Source organism: Sphaeramia orbicularis, chromosome 18 (genome assembly GCF_902148855.1).
Source record: "Sphaeramia orbicularis chromosome 18, fSphaOr1.1, whole genome shotgun sequence".
In the NCBI taxonomy this organism is placed as follows: Eukaryota; Metazoa; Chordata; class Actinopteri; order Kurtiformes; family Apogonidae; genus Sphaeramia; species Sphaeramia orbicularis.
Window position 1 is genome coordinate 39,948,594 of NC_043974.1, and position 24,045 is coordinate 39,972,638.

Below are 24,045 nucleotides of genomic sequence, written 5' to 3' on the forward strand. Positions count from 1 at the left end.
ATTCAGATACTAAATTTCAGTGAAAAAAAAATTCAGATACTTAATTTCAGTGAAAAAAATATTCAGATACTTAATTTCAGTGAAAAAAAAAAAATTCAGATACTTAATTTCAGTGCAAAAAAATATTCAGATAGTTAATTTGGGTGCAAAAAAATATTCAGATACTTAAATTCAGTGAAAAAAATATTCAGATACTTAATTTCAGTGAAAAAAAAATTCAGACACTTAATTTCAGTGAAAAAAAAAATTCAGATGCTTAATTTCAGTGAAAAAAAAATATTCAGATACTTAATTTTGGTGCAAAAAAATATTCAGATACTTAATTTTGGTGCAAAAAAATATTCAGATACTTAATTTCAGTGAAAAAAATATTCAGATACTTAATTTCAGTGAAAAAAAAACATTCAGATACTTAATTTCAGTGCAACAAAATATTCAAATACTTAATTTCAGTGCAAAAAAAATTCAGATGCTTAATTTCGTGCAAAAAACATTCAGATACTTAAGTTCAGTGAAAAAAAAATTCAGATACTTAATTTCAGTGAAAAAAAATATTCAGATACTTAATTTTGGTGCAAAAAAATATTCAGATACTTAATTTTGGTGCAAAAAAATATTCAGATACTTAATTTTGGTGCAAAAAAATATTCAGATACTTAATTTCAGTGAAAAAAATATTCAGATACTTAATTTCGGTGAAAAAAAAACATTCAGACACTTAATTTCAGTGAAAAAAATATTCAGATACTTAATTTCAGTGAAAAAAAAAATTCAGATACTTAATTTCAGTGCAAAAAAATATTCAAATACTTAATTTCAGTGCAAAAAAATTTCAGATACTTAATTTCAGTGAAAAAAAAAAAAATTCACACTTAATTTGAGTGAAAAAAAAATTCAGATACTTAATTTCAGTGAAAAAGAAAAATTCAGGTACTTAATTTCAGTGCAACAAAATATTCAAATACTTAATTTCAGTGCAAAAAATATTCAGATGCTTAATTCGTGCAAAAAACATTCAGATACATAATTTCAATGCAAAAAAATATTCAGATACTTAATTTTGGTGCAAAAAAATATTCAGATACTTAATTTCAGTGAAAAAAATATTCAGATACTTAATTTCAGTGAAAAAAAAAAATTCAGACACTTAATTTGAGTGAAAAGCAAAATTCAGATACTTAATTTCAGAGCATAAAAAATTCAGATACTTAATTTTAGTGAAAAAAATATTCAGATACTTAATTTCAGTGAAAAAAAAAATTCAGACACTTAATTTCAGTGAAAAAAAAAAATCAGATACTTAATTTCAATTTAATATGTTTGTCGCTATGGAAACCGAGGAAAGTGGGCGGGGCCTGTGACCTCGTACCGTCTGCACGAGCTGTGGGTGATTGACATTTGAAGAGCAGAGCTGTGTCAGTCTGCAACAGAGATTTAAGGACATTGATCTGAAAAAGTGAGCTGAAAGTGTCGAGAATGGGGCAAAAACACGGATCACGTGTCAACAAAGTATCAGAAGGTGGATTAAAAAAAACTGTTTGCACCCAACGTGGGGCTCGAACCAGCAACCTTGACATTATGAGTCTGATTCTCTACCGAGTGAGCTAGCCGGGCTGACGTCACATGGAACGGAACACTGCTATTTAAAGGAAAACCTCAATTGGTTCTGCGCAGCACCGGAAGTAATTCATCAGGATTCCGTACGGCCATATATGGGCATGTGTTTCTCTGTGGCGTATTTTTAGTGCAAAAAACATTCAGATACTTAATTTCAGTGAAAAAAATATTCAGATACTTAATTTCAGTGCAAAAAAATATTCAAATACTTAATTTCAGTGAAAAAAATATTCAGATGCTTAATTTCGTGCAAAAAACATTGAGATACTTAATTTCAGTGCAAATAATATTCAGATAGTTAATTTCAGTGAAAAAAAAAATTCAGATACTTAATTTTGGTGCAAAAAAATATTCAGATACTTAATTTTGGTGCAAAAAAATATTCAGATACTTAATTTCAGTGAAAAAAATATTCCGATACTTAATTTCAGTGAAAAAAATATTCAGATACTTAATTTCAGTGCAAAAAAAATTCAGATACTTAATTTCAGTGAAAAAAAAAAATTCAGATACTTAATTTCAGTGCAAAAAAATATTCAAATACTTAATTTCAGTGCAAAAAAAATTCAGATGCTTAATTTCGTGCAAAAAACATTCAGATACTTAAGTTCAGTGAAACAAATATTCAGATACTTAATTTCAGTGAAAAAAAAATACAGATACTTAATTTCAGTGAAAAAAAATATTCAGATACTTAATTTCAGTGAAAAAAATATTCAGATACTTAATTTCAGTGCAAAAAACATTCAGATACTTAATTTTGGTGTAAAAAAAATATTCAGATACTTAATTTCAGTGAAAAAAAAAATTCAGATACTTAATTTCAGTGCTAAAAACTATTCAGATATTTAATTTTGGTGCAAAAAAATATTCAGATACTTAATTTGAGTGAAAAAAAAAATTCAGATACTTAATTTCAGTGAAAAAACAAAATTCAGATACTTAATTTCAGTGAAAAAAAATATTCAGATACTTAATTTTGGTGTAAAAAAATATTCAGATAATTAATTTTGGTGGAAAAAAAAATAAGATACTTAATTTCAATGTAAAAAAAATTCAGATACTTAATTTCAGTGAAAAAAAAAATTCAGATACTTAATTGCAGTGAAAAAAAAAATTCAGATACTTAATTTCAGTGAAAAAAATATCCAGATACTTAATTTCGGTGAAAAAAAAAAAAATTCAGATACATAATTTCAGTGCAAAAAATATTCAGATGCTTAATTTCGGTGAAAAAAAAAAAATTCAGATACATAATTTCAGAGCATAAAAAATTCAGATGCATTATTTCAGTGAAAAAAAAAATTCAGATACTTAATTTTGGTGCAAAAAAATATTCAGATACTTAATTTTGGTGCAAAAAAATATTCAGATACTTAATTTCAGTGAAAAAAATATTCAGATACTTAATTTCAGAGCATAAAAATTCAGATACTTAATTTCAGTGAAAAAAATATTCCGATACTTAATTTCAGTGAAAAAAATATTCAGATACTTAATTTCAGTGCAAAAAAAATTCAGATACTTAATTTCAGTGAAAAAAAAAAATTCAGATACTTAATTTCAGTGCAAAAAAATATTCAAATACTTAATTTCAGTGCAAAAAAAATTCAGATGCTTAATTTCGTGCAAAAAACATTCTGATACTTAAGTTCAGTGAAAAAAATATTCAGATACTTAATTTCAGTGAAAAAAAAAAATACAGATACTTAATTTCAGTGAAAAAAAAATATTCAGATACGTAATTTCAGTGAAAAAAATATTCAGATACTTAATTTCAGTGCAAAAAAAATTCAGATACTTAATTTTGGTGTAAAAAAAATATTCAGATACTTAATTTCAGTGAAAAAAAAAATTCAGATATTTAATTTTGGTGCAAAAAAATATTCAGATACTTAATTTCAGTGAAAAAAATATTCAAATACTTAATTTCAGTGAAAAAAAAAAAAATTCAGATACTTAATTTCAGTGAAAAAAAATATTCAGATATTTAATTTGGGTGCAAAAAAATATTCAGATACTTAAATTCAGTGAAAAAAATATTCAGATACTTAATTTCAGTGAAAAAAAAATTCAGACACTTAATTTCAGTGAAAAAAAAAAATCAGATACTTAATTTAAGAGCATAAAAAATTCAGATACATAATTTCAGTGAAAAAAATATTCCGATACTTAATTTCAGTGAAAAAAATATTCAGATACTTAATTTCAGTGCAAAAAAAATTCAGATACATAATTTCAGTGAAAAAAAAAATTCAGATACTTTATTTCAGTGCAAAAAAATATTCAAATACTTAATTTCAGTGCAAAAAAAATTCAGATGCTTAATTTCGTGCAAAAAACATTCAGATACTTAAGTTCAGTGAAAAAAATATTCAGATACTTAATTTCAGTGAAAAAAATATTCAGATACTTAATTTCAGAGCATAAAAATTCAGATACTTAATTTCAGTGAAAAAAATATTCCGATACTTAATTTCAGTGAAAAAAATATTCAGATACTTAATTTCAGTGCAAAAAAAATTCAGATACTTAATTTCAGTGAAAAAAAAAAATTCAGATACTTAATTTCAGTGCAAAAAAATATTCAAATACTTAATTTCAGTGCAAAAAAAATTCAGATGCTTAATTTCGTGCAAAAAACATTCTGATACTTAAGTTCAGTGAAAAAAATATTCAGATACTTAATTTCAGTGAAAAAAAAATACAGATACTTAATTTCAGTGAAAAAAAATATTCAGATACTTAATTTCAGTGAAAAAAATATTCAGATACTTAATTTCAGTGCAAAAAACATTCAGATACTTAATTTTGGTGTAAAAAAAATATTCAGATACTTAATTTCAGTGAAAAAAAAAATTCAGATACTTAATTTCAGTGCTAAAAACTATTCAGATATTTAATTTTGGTGCAAAAAAATATTCAGATACTTAATTTGAGTGAAAAAAAAAATTCAGATACTTAATTTCAGTGAAAAAACAAAATTCAGATACTTAATTTCAGTGAAAAAAAATATTCAGATACTTAATTTTGGTGTAAAAAAATATTCAGATAATTAATTTTGGTGGAAAAAAAAATAAGATACTTAATTTCAATGTAAAAAAAATTCAGATACTTAATTTCAGTGAAAAAAAAAATTCAGATACTTAATTGCAGTGAAAAAAAAAATTCAGATACTTAATTTCAGTGAAAAAAATATCCAGATACTTAATTTCGGTGAAAAAAAAAAAATTCAGATACATAATTTCAGTGCAAAAAATATTCAGATGCTTAATTTCGGTGAAAAAAAAAAAATTCAGATACATAATTTCAGAGCATAAAAAATTCAGATGCATTATTTCAGTGAAAAAAAAAATTCAGATACTTAATTTTGGTGCAAAAAAATATTCAGATACTTAATTTTGGTGCAAAAAAATATTCAGATACTTAATTTCAGTGAAAAAAATATTCAGATACTTAATTTCAGAGCATAAAAATTCAGATACTTAATTTCAGTGAAAAAAATATTCCGATACTTAATTTCAGTGAAAAAAATATTCAGATACTTAATTTCAGTGCAAAAAAAATTCAGATACTTAATTTCAGTGAAAAAAAAAAATTCAGATACTTAATTTCAGTGCAAAAAAATATTCAAATACTTAATTTCAGTGCAAAAAAAATTCAGATGCTTAATTTCGTGCAAAAAACATTCTGATACTTAAGTTCAGTGAAAAAAATATTCAGATACTTAATTTCAGTGAAAAAAAAAAATACAGATACTTAATTTCAGTGAAAAAAAATATTCAGATACGTAATTTCAGTGAAAAAAATATTCAGATACTTAATTTCAGTGCAAAAAACATTCAGATACTTAATTTTGGTGTAAAAAAAATATTCAGATACTTAATTTCAGTGAAAAAAAAAATTCAGATATTTAATTTTGGTGCAAAAAAATATTCAGATACTTAATTTGAGTGAAAAAAAATATTCAGATACTTAATTTCAGTGAAAAAAAAAAAAATTCAGATACTTAATTTCAGTGCAAAAAAATATTCAGATATTTAATTTGGGTGCAAAAAAATATTCAGATACTTAAATTCAGTGAAAAAAATATTCAGATACTTAATTTCAGTGAAAAAAAAATTCAGACACTTAATTTCAGTGAAAAAAAAAAATCAGATACTTAATTTAAGAGCATAAAAAATTCAGATACATAATTTCAGTGAAAAAAATATTCCGATACTTAATTTCAGTGAAAAAAATATTCAGATACTTAATTTCAGTGCAAAAAAAATTCAGATACATAATTTCAGTGAAAAAAAAAAATTCAGATACTTTATTTCAGTGCAAAAAAATATTCAAATACTTAATTTCAGTGCAAAAAAATATTCAGATGCTTAATTTCGTGCAAAAAACATTCAGATACTTAAGTTCAGTGAAAAAAATATTCAGATACTTAATTTCAGTGAAAAAAATATTCAGATACTTAATTTCAGAGCATAAAAATTCAGATACTTAATTTCAGTGAAAAAAATATTCCGATACTTAATTTCAGTGAAAAAAATATTCAGATACTTAATTTCAGTGCAAAAAAAAATTCAGATACTTAATTTCAGTGAAAAAAAAAAATTCAGATACTTAATTTCAGTGCAAAAAAATATTCAAATACTTAATTTCAGTGCAAAAAAAATTCAGATGCTTAATTTCGTGCAAAAAACATTCTGATACTTAAGTTCAGTGAAAAAAATATTCAGATACTTAATTTCAGTGAAAAAAAAAAATACAGATACTTAATTTCAGTGAAAAAAAATATTCAGATACGTAATTTCAGTGAAAAAAATATTCAGATACTTAATTTCAGTGCAAAAAACATTCAGATACTTAATTTTGGTGTAAAAAAAATATTCAGATACTTAATTTCAGTGAAAAAAAAAATTCAGATATTTAATTTTGGTGCAAAAAAATATTCAGATACTTAATTTCAGTGAAAAAAATATTCAAATACTTAATTTCAGTGAAAAAAATATTCAAATACTTAATTTCAGTGAAAAAAAAAAAAAAATCAGATACTTAATTTCAGTGCAAAAAAATATTCAGATATTTAATTTGGGTGCAAAAAAATATTCAGATACTTAAATTCAGTGAAAAAAATATTCAGATACTTAATTTCAGTGAAAAAAAAATTCAGACACTTAATTTCAGTGAAAAAAAAAAATCAGATACTTAATTTAAGAGCATAAAAAATTCAGATACATAATTTCAGTGAAAAAAATATTCCGATACTTAATTTCAGTGAAAAAAAAATTCAGATACTTAATTTCAGTGCAAAAAAAATTCAGATACATAATTTCAGTGAAAAAAAAAATTCAGATACTTAATTTCAGTGAAAAAAAATTTTAAAATACTTAATTTCAGTGCAAAAAAAATTCAGATGCTTAATTTCGTGCAAAAAACATTCAGATACTTAATTTCAGTGAAAAAAAAAATTCAGATACTTAATTTTGGTGCAAAAAAATATTCAGATACTTAATTTCAGTGAAAAAAATATTCAGATACTTAATTTCAGTGAAAAAAAAAAATTCAGACACTTAATTTGAGTGAACAATAAAATTCAGATACTTAATTTCAGAGCATAAAAAATTCATATTCTTAATTTCAGTGCAAAAAATATTCAGATACTTAATTTCAGTGAAAAAAAAAAAAGAATTCAGATTCTTAATTTCAGTGAAAATAAAATATTCAGATACTTAATTTTGGTGCAAAAAAATATTCAGATACTTAATTTCAGTGAAAAAAAAACATTCAGATACTTAATTTCAGTGAAAAAAAAAAATTCAGATACTTAATTTCAGTGCAAAAAAATATTCAGATACTTCATTTTGGTGAAAAAAAATTCAGATACTTAATTTCAGTGCAAAAAATATTCAGATACTTAATTTTGGTACAAAATAATATTCAGATACTTAATTTCAGTGAAAAATCAAATTCAGATACTTAATTTCAGTGCAAAAAAATATTCAGATACTTAATTTCAGTGCAAAAAAAATTCAGATACTTAATTTCAGTAAAAAAAAAACAATTCAGATACTTAATTTCAGTAAAAAAAAAAAATTCAGATACTTAATTTCAGTGAAAAAAAATATTCAGATGCTTAATTTCGTGCAAAAAACATTCAAATACTTAATTTCAGTGAAAAAAAATATTCAGATACTTAATTTCAGTGCAAAAAAATATTCAGATACTTAATTTTGGTTCAAAAAAATATTCAGATACTTAATTTCAGTGAAACAAAAAAAATCAGACACTTAATTTGAGTGGAAAAAAAAAATTCAGATACTTATTTTCAGAGCATAAAAAATTCAGATACTTAATTTCAGTGCAAAAAATATTCAGATGCTTAATTTCAGTGAAAATATTCAGATACTTAATTTCGGTGAAAAAAAAATTTAGATACTTAATTTCAGTACAAAAAAATATTCAGATACTTCATTTTGGTGCAAAAAAAATATTCAGATACTTAAATTCAGTGAAAAAAAAAAAATTCAGATACTTAATTTGGTGCAAAAAAATATTCAGATACTTAATTTCAGTGAAAAAAAAAAATTCAGATACCTAATTTCAGTGTAAAAAATATTCAGATGCTTAATTCCAGTGAAAATATTCAGATACTTAATTTTGGTGCAAAAAATATTCAGATACTTAATTTTGGTGCAAAAATAATATTCAGATACTTAATTTCAGTGCAAAAAATATTCAGATACTTAATTTCAGTGAAAAAAAATATTCAGATACTTAATTTCAGTGCATAAAAAAATTCAGATACTTAATTTCAGTGAAAAAAAAAAATTCAGACACTTAATTTCCGTGCAAAAAAATATTCAGATACTTAATTTTGGTGCAAAAAAATATTCAGATACTTAATTTCAGTGCAAAAAAATATTCAGATACTTAATTTCAGTGCAAAAAACATTCAGATGCTTAATTTCAGTGAAAATAAAATATTCAGATACTTAATTTTGGTGCAAAAAAATATTCAGATACTTAATTTCAGTGAAAAAAAACATTCAGATACTTAATTTCAGTGCAAAAAATATTCAGATGCTTAATTTCGTGCAAAAAACATTCAGATACTTAATTTCAGTGCAAAAAAAAAATTCAGATACTTAATTTCAGTGAAAAAAAAAAAAATTCAGATACTTAATTTCAGTGCAAAAAAATATTCAGATACTTCATTTTAGTGAAAAAAAATTCAGATACTTAATTTCAGTGCAAAAAATATTCAGATACTTAATTTTGGTACAAAAAAATATTCAGATACTTAATTTTGGTACAAAATAATATTCAGATACTTAATTACAGTGAAAAATCAAATTCAGATACTTAATTTCAGTGCAAAAAAATATTCAGATACTTAATTTCAGTGCAAAAAAAATTCAGATACTTAATTTCAGTGAAAAAAAACAATTCAGATACTTAATTTCAGTAAAAAAAAAAAATTCAGATACTTAATTTCAGTGAAAAAAAATATTCAGATGCTTAATTTCGTGCAAAAAACATTCAAATACTTAATTTCAGTGAAAAAAAATATTCAGATACTTAATTTCAGTGCAAAAAAATATTCAGATACTTAATTTCAGTGAAACAAAAAAAAATAGACACTTAATTTGAGTGGAAAAAAAAAATTCAGATACTTATTTTCAGAGCATAAAAAATTCAGATACTTAATTTCAGTGCAAAAAATATTCAGATGCTTAATTTCAGTGAAAATATTCAGATACTTAATTTCGGTGAAAAAAAAAATTTAGATACTTAATTTCAGTACAAAAAAATATTCAGATACTTCATTTTGGTGCCAAAAAATATTCAGATACTTAATTTCAGTGAAAAAAAAAAATTCAGATACTTAATTTTGGTGCAAAAAAATATTCAGATACTTAATTTCAGTGAAAAAAAAAATTCTGATACCTAATTTCAGTGAAAAAAATATTCAGATACTTAATTTCAGTGTAAAAAATATTCAGATGCTTAATTTCAGTGAAAATATTCAGATACTTAATTTCAGTGCAAAAAATATTCAGATACTTAATTTCAGTGAAAAAAATATTCAGATGCTTAATTTCGTGCAAAAAACATTCAGATACTTAATTTCAGTGCAAAAAAAAAATTCAGATACTTAATTTCAGTGAAAAAAAAAAAATTCAGATACTTAATTTCAGTGCAAAAAAATATTCAGATACTTCATTTTAGTGAAAAAAAATTCAGATACTTAATTTCAGTGCAAAAAATATTCAGATACTTAATTTTGGTACAAAAAAATATTCAGATACTTAATTTTGGTACAAAATAATATTCAGATACTTAATTTCAGTGAAAAATCAAATTCAGATACTTAATTTCAGTGCAAAAAAATATTCAGATACTTAATTTTGGTACAAAATAATATTCAGATACTTAATTTCAGTGAAAAATCAAATTCAGATACTTAATTTCAGTGCAAAAAAATATTCAGATACTTAATTTCAGTGCAAAAAAAATTCAGATACTTAATTTCAGTGAAAAAAAACAATTCAGATACTTAATTTCAGTAAAAAAAAAAAATTCAGATACTTAATTTCAGTGAAAAAAAATATTCAGATACTTAATTTTGGTGCAAAAAAATATTCAGATACTTAATTTCAGTGCAAAAAAATATTCAGATACTTAATTTCAGTGCAAAAAACATTCAGATGCTTAATTTCAGTGAAAATAAAATATTCAGATACTTAATTTTGGTGCAAAAAAATATTCAGATACTTAATTTCAGTGAAAAAAAACATTCAGATACTTAATTTCAGTGCAAAAAATATTCAGATGCTTAATTTCGTGCAAAAAACATTCAGATACTTAATTTCAGTGCAAAAAAAAAATTCAGATACTTAATTTCAGTGAAAAAAAAAAAATTCAGATACTTAATTTCAGTGCAAAAAAATATTCAGATACTTCATTTTAGTGAAAAAAAATTCAGATACTTAATTTCAGTGCAAAAAATATTCAGATACTTAATTTTGGTACAAAAAAATATTCAGATACTTAATTTTGGTACAAATAATATTCAGATACTTAATTTCAGTGAAAAATCAAATTCAGATACTTAATTTCAGTGCAAAAAAATATTCAGATACTTAATTTCAGTGCAAAAAAAATTCAGATACTTAATTTCAGTGAAAAAAAAACAATTCAGATACTTAATTTCAGTAAAAAAAAAAAATTCAGATACTTAATTTCAGTGAAAAAAAATATTCAGATGCTTAATTTCGTGCAAAAAACATTCAAATACTTAATTTCAGTGAAAAAAAATATTCAGATACTTAATTTCAGTGCAAAAAAATATTCAGATACTTAATTTCAGTGAAACAAAAAAAATAGACACTTAATTTGAGTGGAAAAAAAAAATTCAGATACTTATTTTCAGAGCATAAAAAATTCAGATACTTAATTTCAGTGCAAAAAATATTCAGATGCTTAATTTCAGTGAAAATATTCAGATACTTAATTTCGGTGAAAAAAAAAATTTAGATACTTAATTTCAGTACAAAAAAATATTCAGATACTTCATTTTGGTGCAAAAAAATATTCAGATACTTAATTTCAGTGAAAAAAAAAAATTCAGATACTTAATTTTGGTGCAAAAAAATATTCAGATACTTAATTTCAGTGAAAAAAAAAATTCAGATACCTAATTTCAGTGAAAAAAATATTCAGATACTTAATTTCAGTGTAAAAAATATTCAGATGCTTAATTTCAGTGAAAATATTCAGATACTTAATTTCAGTGCAAAAAATATTCAGATACTTAATTTCAGTGAAAAAAATATTCAGATGCTTAATTTCGTGCAAAAAACATTCAGATACTTAATTTCAGTGCAAAAAAAAAATTCAGATACTTAATTTCAGTGAAAAAAAAAAAATTCAGATACTTAATTTCAGTGCAAAAAAATATTCAGATACTTCATTTTAGTGAAAAAAAATTCAGATACTTAATTTCAGTGCAAAAAATATTCAGATACTTAATTTTGGTACAAAAAAATATTCAGATACTTAATTTTGGTACAAAATAATATTCAGATACTTAATTTCAGTGAAAAATCAAATTCAGATACTTAATTTCAGTGCAAAAAAATATTCAGATACTTAATTTTGGTACAAAATAATATTCAGATACTTAATTTCAGTGAAAAATCAAATTCAGATACTTAATTTCAGTGCAAAAAAATATTCAGATACTTAATTTCAGTGCAAAAAAAATTCAGATACTTAATTTCAGTGAAAAAAAAACAATTCAGATACTTAATTTCAGTAAAAAAAAAAAATTCAGATACTTAATTTCAGTGAAAAAAAATATTCAGATGCTTAATTTCGTGCAAAAAACATTCAAATACTTAATTTCAGTGAAAAAAAATATTCAGATACTTAATTTCAGTGCAAAAAAATATTCAGATACTTAATTTCAGTGAAACAAAAAAAATCAGACACTTAATTTGAGTGGAAAAAAAAAATTCAGATACTTATTTTCAGAGCATAAAAAATTCAGATACTTAATTTCAGTGCAAAAAATATTCAGATGCTTAATTTCAGTGAAAATATTCAGATACTTAATTTCGGTGAAAAAAAAAATTTAGATACTTAATTTCAGTACAAAAAAATATTCAGATACTTAATTTCAGTGAAAAAAAAAATTCAGATACTTAATTTTGGTGCAAAAAAATATTCAGATACTTAATTTCAGTGAAAAAAAAAATTCAGATACCTAATTTCAGTGAAAAAAATATTCAGATACTTAATTTCAGTGTAAAAAATATTCAGATGCTTAATTTCAGTGAAAATATTCAGATACTTAATTTCAGTGCAAAAAATATTCAGATACTTAATTTCAGTGAAAAAAAATATTCAGATACTTAATTTCAGTGCATAAAAAAATTCAGATACTTAATTTCAGTGAAAAAAAAAATTCAGATACTTAATTTCAGTGCAAAAAAATATTCAGATACTTAATTTTGGTGGAAAAAAAATTCAGTGCTAAAAATTCAATAGCATTTCTAATTCAAAATCTGATGAAACAGATTTCCTTCCATACACTTTCTAATGATGGGCTTAAATAAATATTTGTTTGCTTGAAAAATTAAACACATGGTGTCCAGCTGAGTGGACATTTTTGTAACTCCATGAAAAATAGATTGCTAAAACAATTTGACTTTTATTGTTTTTTTGAGACCTAAAGAGGATTAAAATGACTGAAGAAAAAAATGTGGACTAATATTGTCGTAATTCATGCATGAAAGGGTTAAAGCTGAGAGTAAAGTTGAGTTTTATTGTATGAAAAGAGAGAAAACGGAGTTTTTCAGTGAACTAGATGATTAGCTGCAGCACACAGACCAGTGGGAGACGTGATGAATTGTTTCCAGTGTTTGTCGCTATGGAAACCGAGGAAAGTGGGCGGGGCCTGTGACCTTTCACCGTCTGCACGAGCTGTGGGTGATTGACATTTGAAGAGCAGAGCTGTGTCAGTCTGCAACAGAGATTTAAGGACATTGATCTGAAAAAGTGAGCTGAAAGTGTCGAGAATGGGGCAAAAACACGGATCACGTGTCAACAAAGTATCAGAAGGTGGATTAAAAAAAAATGTTTGCACCTAAGGTGGGGCTCGAACCAGCAACCTTGAGATTATGAGTCTGATTCTCTACCGACTGAGCTAGTCGGGCTGACGTCACATGGAACGGAACACTGCTATTTAAAGGAAAACCTCAATTGGTTCTGCGCAGCACCGGAAGTAATTTCATGAGGGTTCTGTACGGCCATATATGGGCATGTGTGTCTCTGTGGCGCAGTTCGGCTGTTAACTGAAAGGTTGGTGGTTCGAACTCACCCAGGGACGACTGCTTTGTTTATAGTAATGTTTTGTTAAAGCTATACCTACCGATGTGGCATTTCTCACAGCACTTAGTAAAAGTTTGAACATGAACAACCCACCTCTCTCCAAATGTTTGCGCCCAATGTGGGGCTCGAACCAGCAACCTTGAGATTATGAGTCTGATTCTCTACCGACTGAGCTAACCGGGCTGACGTCACATGGAACGGAACAGTATTATTTAAAGGAAAACCTCAATGTGTATTTGTGTATATATATATATATATATATATATTTTTTTTTTTTTTTTTTTTTTTTTTTAAATATACTTCTTTGTTTTGTTTTTTGTTGATTTTTTTATATACTTTTTCCATTATTATTTTTTCTTTTTCATTTTTTATTTTTTTAAATTAATTAATTTATTTTATTATTATTATTTGTGTGCGTGTGTGTATATGTGTGCAAATGTATATGTTTGTCTGTATGCATGTTTTTTTTTGTTTCTCTCTTTTCTTTCCCCTCACACCTCCCTCCTTCAGGTCATCAAAGTGATTGTATGAAGGTGTGCAACTCACTAGTGAAAAAAGCCCTGATGAAGACCAGAGGTTGCAACACGTTGACTGTATTTTTAAAAAATGCCATGAATTAATAAAGACATTTTATTTTTACACAAATCCTACAGTGTGCCTAGCATGCGAATGCAGATTTTTTTTTTTTTTTTTTTGACTCTAAACAACCAGACACACCACAAGTTTCCAGAGAGCACCTGTGGATAATCACCAAGAAGAAGACCCAGCAGCACTTCCACTTTGTTGGATTAGGGTTGGAACACACTTTGGTACCATACCGTTGTGACAATTATTTGAACAGTATTGTACTGCAGAAAGTAGTGTGTTACTATAAAAATGGAAAAGAGGAAAAGGCAATTAACAATAGAAGAGACAGACCATCAGAACACTTAAAAATGTGGGTCTGTCCTACAGAGAAATGTCCAAGAAAGTCCAGGTGTCAGTAAGTCCAGTTTCCTTCACCATCCAAAGGCACTCAGAAACTGGAGGAAATGCTGACAGAAGAGGTGTGGCAGAGCCAAAGACACAACAGAACCAGAAGACAAGTTTATGACATTCAACAACTGGAGTGAGAGGAGACTGACAGGACAACAGCTTCAAACACAGTGAAGATAGTGGTCGTAGGAAGCAAGTCTGAGTTTCAGCTGTGAACAGAAGACTTCCAGTTGCAGGTTTGATGGGTCGAGTTGCAGCAGAAAGCCACTGCTGAGACTTCAGAATAAGAAAAGAGGCTTCCCTGGGCCATGTTCTAGAACTTTTGACCTGTAGTGTATATGTCTAAACATACACAGAAAAATATACATATCAAACACTCTACTAAATACAGTTAGAGCAGCAGTTTGTACAATGTGTACCAGATAAATATTATCTTTATGATCATTAAAAGAAATGTGAATAAATAAGGGTGCAAAAATGTAGTGGGTTTTTACCCAGTGAAGGGCCTTCAAAATACATGTTCACTGGAAATAACGTTATGATGGAGGAGGAATTATTGTTTGATTATTTGATTTCTTTCTTGGGGAATATGTCTATTAATGTGTTAAAGTATACCCTCAGTACATTCTAAACTGAAGTACTATGGTTTGGACACAATACCAGATGACAACAAACCTGGGAGTTTGTGATGCAATAAGGTCTCTATTCACAAACAATTCCATGAACATAAGTGTGTTCACAATCATTATACTTAGTCAGGAGGGTGTACTGTACAACATAAAAGTATCAGTGTAGATAAACTACTGTATAACACTGGAAATACTGTCATGACTGTTCCATACAACCTTAAGTGGGGTGTATGTCTCTGTGGCGCAATTCGGTTAGTACATCCGGCTGATAACTGAAAGGTTGGTGGTTCGAGCCCACCCAGGGACGACTGGTTTATTTATAATAATACTTTACTAATCCCAGGGGGAATTATTGTGTGTCACACTAACACTGTGAAAGTATAATTAAAGTAGCAGAAAAGGCATAAATGACTGAATATACACCTACAAAATATACATATAAAACAGTTAGAACAGAGATTTGTACCTGCTAAATAGTATCATTTTGATAATTAAAAGAAATGTAGATAAATAAATGTTTAATTAGTTTTTACCCAGTGAAGGACCTACTACTAATAATTGCTTTTTCATATTATTTCAATTACAGTTTAAAATAGTATGATATTCTGTAGTATCCAAAAAAAAGGACTGTATGAAACCAAACCTACGGTGGCCCAGAGGTGCAACAGGCCAAAAAATTATCCACTAGACGAAAAAAATTATCTACTACAAGAAAAAAAAAAGAGAACAGCCCAAAAAAATTATCCAGTATAAGAAAAAAAAGAGAACAGCCCAAAAAAATTATCCAGTATAAGAAAAAAAAGAGAGAGAGAACAGCCTAAAAAAATTATCCACTAGACGAAAAAAATTATCTACTACAAGAAAAAAAAAGAGAACAGCCTAAAAAAATTATAAACTAGATGAAAAAAATTATCTACTACAAGAAAAAAAAAGAGAACAGCCTAAAAAAATTATAAACTAGATGAAAAAAATTATCTACTTCAAGAAAAAAAAGAGAACAGCCTAAAAACAGCAGCTAACCCTTCCAGTTAGCAAAGTTCAAGTTATGTTTTAAAATCTAAAAGATTCTGTTCTTTTTGAAAACATTCTTGGCTTCTGCTGAAATGTGTATTCAGTTCAGAGAATGTGGCTTTTTATGTATTTCATTGGCATCTTATACTAGATTGTATTTACAAAACAAAACAGAAAAGTGCAAATATTTCGTAAGAATTTATTTGAACCTTATATTTATTTAATTATTCATACTGACAAATGGAATTAAACCAGCCACGTGCTAATGACCCTGAAAATGTCTGTGAATAAATTTGCATTATTTGGCAGAGTTGATTTTGGCAGAACGCTAGCTTTTTATTTATGTATTTATTTTTACTGACTGATGGCGCCACCTGCTGTTGTGGAAGCAAATTACCGAGGATGTTTTAGTGAAGAGGGTATTCTGTGCCCAGCCATGTGTCCTTATTATTTGTCTTTTATAGGATATGTTTTTTTGTAGTTGTTTGTATAGCATGATGTTTTAGAAATACACTCAGTTTTATTTAGGAATTTGGTCGGAATTTAGCTACGTAATGGGTGACTGTATTTAAAGCATATACAAGTGGTTGTTTCGCAATATAGTCATATGATGAATACAGAAACCAGACACCTTACACCTTGTGGTTGCTTACTATTTTCCTCGTAGCGACAGCGTAATAGAACATTTCTGTTTAATGCAACATAGGATTCAATTTGTAAAGTTGCTTGAGACAGATAATTGCAGATTGAAAACATGTTATGTTGTCATCACACAGTAATGCTCTTGGGCATGACTGATGAATCCTGACATTATTCTAACTGTGGTTGTGTACGATAACCCTGTCCCCAGATGATGAGCCGTGGCAGAGGGTCAATGCCTACCTCATCCATGACACTGCAGACTGGAAGGACCTGAACCTCAAGTTTGTCCTGCAGGTTTACAGAGACTTCCATCTCACACAGGACAGGCAGTATTTACAGGACATGTGGCCAATCTGCCAGGTAACTGAGGACGTATTTGTATCTGATATGGAAAAGATATGGGCTGAGTCATTAGGGCTGCAGGATTCTGCTGGGTTTCTGGAAATTGGCTCGAGAGTCTGGTTTTGACCAACTATATGTAAAGTGGCACGAGATAACTTTTGTTATGATTTGGTGCTATATAAATGAAATTTGATTGATTGATTGATTGAGTGATATTGCCAAAAATTCTCAAAATATTTAGGCAGAAGCACAATATATGTGGTGATATATTTTCTAAAGTGGTTTACATTTTCCTTTGTAAGCCTAACTGACATTGCATTATTATTATTATTATTATTAGTAGTAGTAGTAGTAGTAGTAGTGTCATTATTATTATTATTAGTAGTAGTAGTATCATTATTATTATTATTATTATTATTATTATTATTATTATTATTATTATTATTATTAGTAGTAGTAGTAGTAGTAGTAGTAGTAGTAGTAGTGTCATTATTATTATTTTTATTATTATTATTAGTACTAGTAGTAGTAGTAGTAGTAGTATTACCATTATTATTATTATTATTATTATTATTATTATTATTATTATTATTATTATTATTATTATTATTATTATTATTATTATTATTAATAGTAGTAGTAGTAGTATCATTATTATTATTATTGTTATTATTATTAGCAGTAGTAGTAGTAGTATCATTATTATTATTAGTAGTAGTAGTATCATTATTATTATTATTATTATTATTATTATTATTATTATTATTATTATTATTATTATTATTAGTACTAGTACTAGTAGTAGTAGTAGTAGTAGTATCATTATTAATATTATTATTATTATTATTATTAGCAGTAGTAGTAGTAGTAGTAGTAGTATCATTATTATTAGTAGTAGTAGTATCATTATTATTATTATTATTATTAGTAGTAGTAGTAGTAGTAGTAGTATCATTATTATTATTATTATTAGTACTAGTAGTAGTAGTATTACCATTATTATTATTATTATTATTATTATTATTAGTACTAGTAGTAGTAGTATTACCATTATTATTATTATTATTATTATTATTATTATTATTATTACTAGTAGTAGTAGTATTACCATTATTATTATTATTATTATTATTATTATTATTATTATTATTATTATTATTATTATTATTATTATTAGTAGTAGTAGTAGTAGTAGTAGTATCATTATTATTATTATTATTATTATTATTATTATTATTATTATTATTATTATTATTATTATTATTATTATTATTATTATTATTATTATTATTATTATTATTATTATTAGTAGTAGTAGTAGTAGTAGTAGTAGTAGTAGTAGTAGTAGTAGTAGTAGTAGTAGTAGTAGTAGTAGTAGTAGTAGTAGTATCATTATTATTAGTAGTAGTAGTACTAGTAGTATTATTATTATTATTATTATTATTATTATTATTATTATTAGTAGTAGTAGTACTAGTAGTAGTAGTATTACCATTATTATTATTATTATTATTATTATTATTATTATTATTATTATTATTATTATTATTATTATTATTATTATTAATAATAGTAGTAGTAGTAGTATCATTATCATTATTATTTTGATTATTAGTAGTAGTAGTAGTAGTAGTATTTATGCAACACAAACACTACAATAATCTGTGATCTAAGGCTCACTATAATCCAGATTTACCTTCATTCTTGATCTATTTAAGATGAACCACTAACTCTTAAGAGGGATGTCTTAATATGCCGCCATCATAAAAAAAAATTCTATGAAGAGTTGTGATACATGCGGTACATTGTAGATCCTGTCCAGCCTTAACCCATAAAGACCCAGTGCTACTTTTATAGCTGTTCCAAAATATATTTTTTTCTATATTTAATTTTTCTTAAGTGATTTATCACTATTTATTATAATATTATTCGCTGCATTTTGCGTTTTTTTTTTTTTTTCAGTGCAAAGGATGTATTTTCCTATATTTAATTTATTGATCATGTAGATGTTCTTTAAAGATCAGATTAAAGTTAAGGGTCATTATGTCAGAAACTGCAGAAAAAGTGATTGTTTCAGTAAAATATATCATTAAATGAACATAAACCACGTGTGTCTATCCACTGTTATTGATCCAACTCCATGGGTTTTACTGGTGAATCAATGTTGTAGATGATTGCGGTGTTTCCACGGTAACTACGGAGCCTCTGAACGTCCAAATGGGTCACATCTGATGACCATGAAAAGATGACAAACTGTATTTTGCACAAATTATTTACATGTATTGATAGGATTAGTGGATAAACAAGTATTAAACAGTTTAGGTCAGTAGATGCTTTCGGTCACCAGTGGATGTTTGGGTCTTCATGGGTTAAATATAATATAAGATATCTGCTGTTTGGGTTGCACTGTCACAAACATGTTCTGTTCATCTCTGTGGTTCTCGGTTTGGCAGGCGGTGATGGAGTCGGAGATGAAGTTCGACCTGGATGGAGACGGACTCATTGAGAACTCTGGATATGCAGACCAGACTTATGATGGATGGACAGTGACTGGACCAAGGTGAGGGTGGAAGAATGACACGGTGGAAAAATGTAATTTATATTATAGTGTCCATGAAGTCTACTGATTATTGCAGAAGAATGCAAAAATATCCAGATATATTTAAATATAATTACAATTCCCCATTTAATTTTACATCATATTAGGAATTATGGATTTGTTTTGATTAACCCATAAAGACCCAAACAGCCACTGGCAACCAAAATCATCTACTGATGTCAACTGTTGAATAACTTCTGAACATAGATAGATAGATAGATGGATAGATAAATAGATAGATATTTTATTAATACCAAGGGAAATGTAAGTATTCAGGATCTTTGCATACAGCATAAGGTTAGTAACCAGATTAACACTGACATTAAGGTTAGTATATACTCTCAGAAAACATGCTAAAAAACTTAGTCTAAAAAACTTCCTGTGTAATACTGTAAACCAAACACTTCTAATTCAAAAATCTGTAGAAAACTAAATGTATAGTCAGTGTACAGTATTTACACATTTCAGGGCACAGTGATTTAAAGTGAAAACAGTGATTTAAAGTAGAGCTGCAACCGATTAATCGCTTCAAACTGATCCAAAAAAAATCATTCAACCACAATTCTCCTGAATCAAAGCTTTGTTTCCTTCATTTCTCTGCTGTTAAACATTGGTTCCACTGTCGTGTTTCACACGGACGCTTATTGTGACGCACAAAGAAGCTTCAATTCAGGAAAACTGCAATAGAATATGTTTCCCTTCAATTAATTCGAGTTGATTAATCGAATCGTGAATTTTTGCATTCGCTTCAAGCACCTAATCGATTAATCGGTTGCAGCTCTAATTTAACCCTTTCATGCACACTGGTCACTACAGCGGACAGCTATTCTACAGCTGTTCTCTTGTATACATGGATTTTGTTGTTCTTTTCGTTGTTGTTGTTTTGTTTTTTTTACATATATCTTTATTAAAGTTTTAATACACTACATATCTTTTCTGGCATGAATTGGTAACATTATGTAGATCTCTCCTGAGCATAATCACAAGCCACACCATAGGCAAACGTACATGGGGATAGGCAGGCTCACGTACCGATAGTCCAGGCAGGGGTCGAAACCAGGATAGGGCACCGAGGCGGATGAACAGACAGGGGTCAGGCGAATTCTCAGGTGTGATAGACGAACCAGGTCGAAGACAGACGAGCAGGCAGACGAGGGACAGGCAGAGACGGTGGTCAAAGGGCAAAACGGGTCACAACAGGCAGGCGAACAAACAGGATCCAAAAAACGCTGGTAAGTTAACACACCAAAAGGAGGAAAACGAACTGGCAATGAACAGGGGAGAACACAGGGTTTAAATACACAAGAGGGCGGGAAGAAATTCGGACACAGGTGGAGACAATCAGGGAGGAGTCAGGTAATCAGGGAAAAGGTGAACACAAAAAGGAAGTAAAGACACCAGACAAGACACATGAGGGAAACTTAACAAAATAAAACAGGAAACGACACACAAGACAGACAAAACAAGTAGAAGTCCGGGGACTGATATGACAGAAACCTCTTATGTCCAAATCGGTTATTTTTCAGAAGTAAATGAATGGAGTTGAGAAATGTAGTCATAAGCCTTTTTCAACACTTTTCATGAGTTAAATATTTCTAAAACCATCAGGCCAACATGAAGACTGACCCATAGAATCATTTTATGACCAAAATGACTTTTGATGCTCCAATAATTTTTTCTGTGACTATCTGTTTGTGACTGTATTGCTGTTGTCCTCCTCAGGGTATGTTGACCGAAGGCCTGCGTACGGCTGAAGGCTGTTACCGGACTGTGTGGGAACAGCTGGGCATGGCCTTCCAGACTCCTGAGGCCTACTGTGAGAAGAGCATCTACCGCTCTCTGGCCTACATGAGGCCGCTGAGCATCTGGGCCATGCAGCTGGCCCTGAACGCCTCACAGAGGGACCAGACCACTTTGGCTTCAACTGGAACCACAGACCAGGACCAGGCAGTACAAGCTCAGAAAGAAGACCAGAGCTAGGACCGGAGCCACCTGACAGACTGTCTATCCTGTGCTGCTTTATCTGATCGACTGAAGACTTTTCCACATTTTCTGTTGTTTGACAGAGTTGTGGTGGTTGGAGAAGAACTCCTGTAGATCATAATGTTGTCAGATGATGGGTCTGAAGAGCAAACGCTCCTGATTTACAACATTAGTCGCTTTTCCATTGGACGTCTGCACGAAACTTTACCGATATTTATTAAGTGTGGAAAAAACAAAAGTGTGTAATGTCGATTTTTCCATTCAATCACAAATGCGATGATTTGTTTATTTATTATCGCCAGATGACACAAGAAGTCATTCCATAAACATGGCGATGAACGTAAATATCGTGTTGATTTACAGATATATTCATTATTATTATTACTAGCTGCATTGTACCCGTGGTGCCATTGTACGATAGCGCCCTCCTGTGGTGCAACAGCTGTATTGCACCAGTACGCCCTCCTGTGCTGCAACATCGGGACACGTATCGCACACAGAACGTCCGTTATAGTAGGATTATATATTACCCCTCTGTCCTGTACTAAATTAAAAAATGATTGGGTTTCCTGGTACGTCCACATGTTTCTTTTAAAACTCTTCTTCTTCGCTTGTTATAACGTCTGTCAACATCCGGCTTTTTTTATTCATGCCACTCTAGTTGCGGAAAAAGGTCTTTCCATTGCAGTTTTGTGCGATATACCATTTGCGCTACGCCTGAAAAAACATCTCTTGCCAGAGCAAAAACTTTGGCGAAGTTGTCTTTTTTTCATTCAATCACAAATGCGATGATTTGTTTATTTATTATCGCGAGATGACATGAGAAGTCATTCCATAAACATGGACACAAACATAAATATGGTGTTGATTTACAGATATACTCATTATTATTATATACTACCCCTCCATCCTGTACTAAATTAAAAAATGATTGGGTGTCCTGGTGTGTCCACACGTTTCTTTTAAAACTCTTCTTCTTCGCTTGTTATAACATCCGTCATCATCCGGCTTTTTTTAGTCACGTGACTCTAGTTGTGGAAAAAGCTCTTTCCACTGCAGTTTTGTGCGATATACCATTTGCGCTACACCCGAAAAACCACGTCTTGCCAGTGCAAAAACTTTGGCGAAGTTGTCGTTTTTCCATTCAATCACGAATGCGATGATTTGTTTATTTATTATCGCCAGATGACACAAGAAGTCATTCCATAAACATGGCGATGAACGTAAATATCATGTTGATTTACAGATATATTCATTATTATTATTACTAGCTGCATTGTACCCGTGGTGCCATTGTACGATAGCGCCCTCCTGTGGTGCAACAGCTGTATTGCACCAGTACGCCCTCCTGTGCTGCAACATCGGGACACGTATCGCACACAGAACGTCCGTTATAGTAGGATTATATATTACCCCTCTATCCTGTACTAAATTAAAAAATGATTGGGTTTCCTGGTACGTCCACATGTTTCTTTTAAAACTCTTCTTCTTCGCTTGTTATAACGTCTGTCAACATCCGGCTTTTTTTATTCATGCCACTCTAGTTGCGGAAAAATGTCTTTCCATTGCAGTTTTGTGCGATATACCATTTGCGCTACACCCGAAAAACCACGTCTTGCCAGTGCAAAAACTTTGGCGAAGTTGTCGTTTTTCCATTCAATCACAAATGCGATGATTTGTTTATTTATTATCGCAAGATGACATGAGAAGTCATTCCATAAACATGGCGACGAACGTAAATATGGTGTTGATTTACAGATATATTCATTATTATTATTATATTTTACCCCTCTATCTCGTACTAAATTAAAAAATTATTTGGTTTCCTGGTATGTCCACATGTTTCTTTTAAAACTCGTCTTCACTTGTAACGTCCGTCAACATCCGGCTTTTTTTATTCATGCGACTCTAGTTGTGGAAAAAGGTCTTTCCATTGCAGTTTTGTGCAATGTAGCATTTGTGCTACGCCTGAAAAACCACGTCTTGCCAGCGCAAAAACTTTGGCAAAGTTGTCGTTTTTCCATCAGGCAAATATTTATGCGCAGGTTATATTCACACAATTTGAGGGTCAATGGAAAAGCGACTATTTTCAAGTGTCCGGTTATAGTCGGACAATGAAAAATCAGTTATAAAATCTAATTTTGGTTGCAGCAGATGTTGCACATTCAAAGCACTACATCATTTCAGTCGGTTCAGATTCATGTTTACTTGGAAGTGTTTCTCTGGAGCTGCTGTCAGTACCGTCTATGTCTGATTATTTTAAACCGGACCTGTGAGTGATCCCAGATCTGAATGATTACTGGACTACACCCATAAACAGCAGCAGTGAAAGTCATTCTAAAGGTTCTAGAAAGA

The 24,045-nt window shown here is 28.5% G+C and overlaps 1 protein-coding gene across 1 annotated transcript in view; it reads left to right on the plus strand.

Moving 5' to 3' along the window:
- Positions 1-21,942, plus strand: part of LOC115438356 (non-lysosomal glucosylceramidase-like) — a 36,059-nt gene extending 14,117 nt beyond the window's left edge. The window contains exons 3-5 of the mRNA XM_030161932.1: positions 16,975-17,126; positions 19,562-19,668; positions 21,430-21,942. Of these exons, the coding sequence (XP_030017792.1) occupies positions 16,975-17,126; positions 19,562-19,668; positions 21,430-21,439 (269 nt within the window). The 3' untranslated portion in view covers positions 21,440-21,942. The remainder of the gene's footprint in view (positions 1-16,974; positions 17,127-19,561; positions 19,669-21,429) is intronic.
- Positions 21,943-24,045: the final 2,103 nt, after the last annotated feature.